The 550-nt window shown below is 70.0% G+C and overlaps 1 protein-coding gene across 1 annotated transcript in view; it reads left to right on the top strand.

The window, feature by feature from the left end:
• The window catches only part of SPIRE2 (spire-type actin nucleation factor 2), a gene marked incomplete at both ends in the record, with an annotated part of 3,185 nt that overhangs the window by 1,375 nt on the left and 1,260 nt on the right, over window positions 1-550 (top strand). The window contains 2 exon segments of the mRNA XM_010160739.1: window positions 13-156; window positions 265-536. Coding sequence (XP_010159041.1) covers window positions 13-156; window positions 265-536 — 416 coding nt within the window.

Consider the following 550-nt stretch of genomic DNA (forward strand, 5'->3'; position numbering starts at 1 on the left):
CCCGGCCTCCCCCATGCCGGCTCCAGCCGCCTGGCCTCCAGCTCCTGCCTTGAGCTCTCCCGGTCCCCGGTGAGCACCGTACCAGCACGTCCACGGCCCCGCGTCTTGCTCAAGGCACCCACCCTGGCCGAGATGGAGGAGATGAACATCTCTGAGGCAAGAGAGGGGACACGGTGGGGTGGGAGGGTGGAGGTCAGGGGGACACGGGAGGTGGCAGGGCAATGAGGGGGTCCCCGGGGTGACGTGGTGGCCATGGCCTTGCAGGAGGAGGACTCTCCGGGCACAGAGGTGCCGCTGAAGCGGGACCGCTCCTTCTCTGAGCAGGACCTGGCGCAGCTGCAGAGCCAGGCTGTGCTCCAGGAGCCAGAGCCACTGCAGCCCGAGCCCCGGCCCCGTTCAGGTACCCGCTGGAGGCCCCCAGCACCGTGACACCCCTATTCCCCTATCCCCAGGGTGGCTGTGCCATGCCCTGCAGCAGGGGTGACACCAGGCAGCGTGGCCTTGCCACGGCCTCCCCATCCCTCCCTGCAGGCTCCGTCCCCGCCCACTG

The sequence above is a fragment of the Eurypyga helias genome, unplaced genomic scaffold (assembly GCF_000690775.1).
Source record: "Eurypyga helias isolate BGI_N326 unplaced genomic scaffold, ASM69077v1 scaffold21091, whole genome shotgun sequence".
NCBI classification, from domain to species: domain Eukaryota; kingdom Metazoa; phylum Chordata; class Aves; order Eurypygiformes; family Eurypygidae; genus Eurypyga; species Eurypyga helias.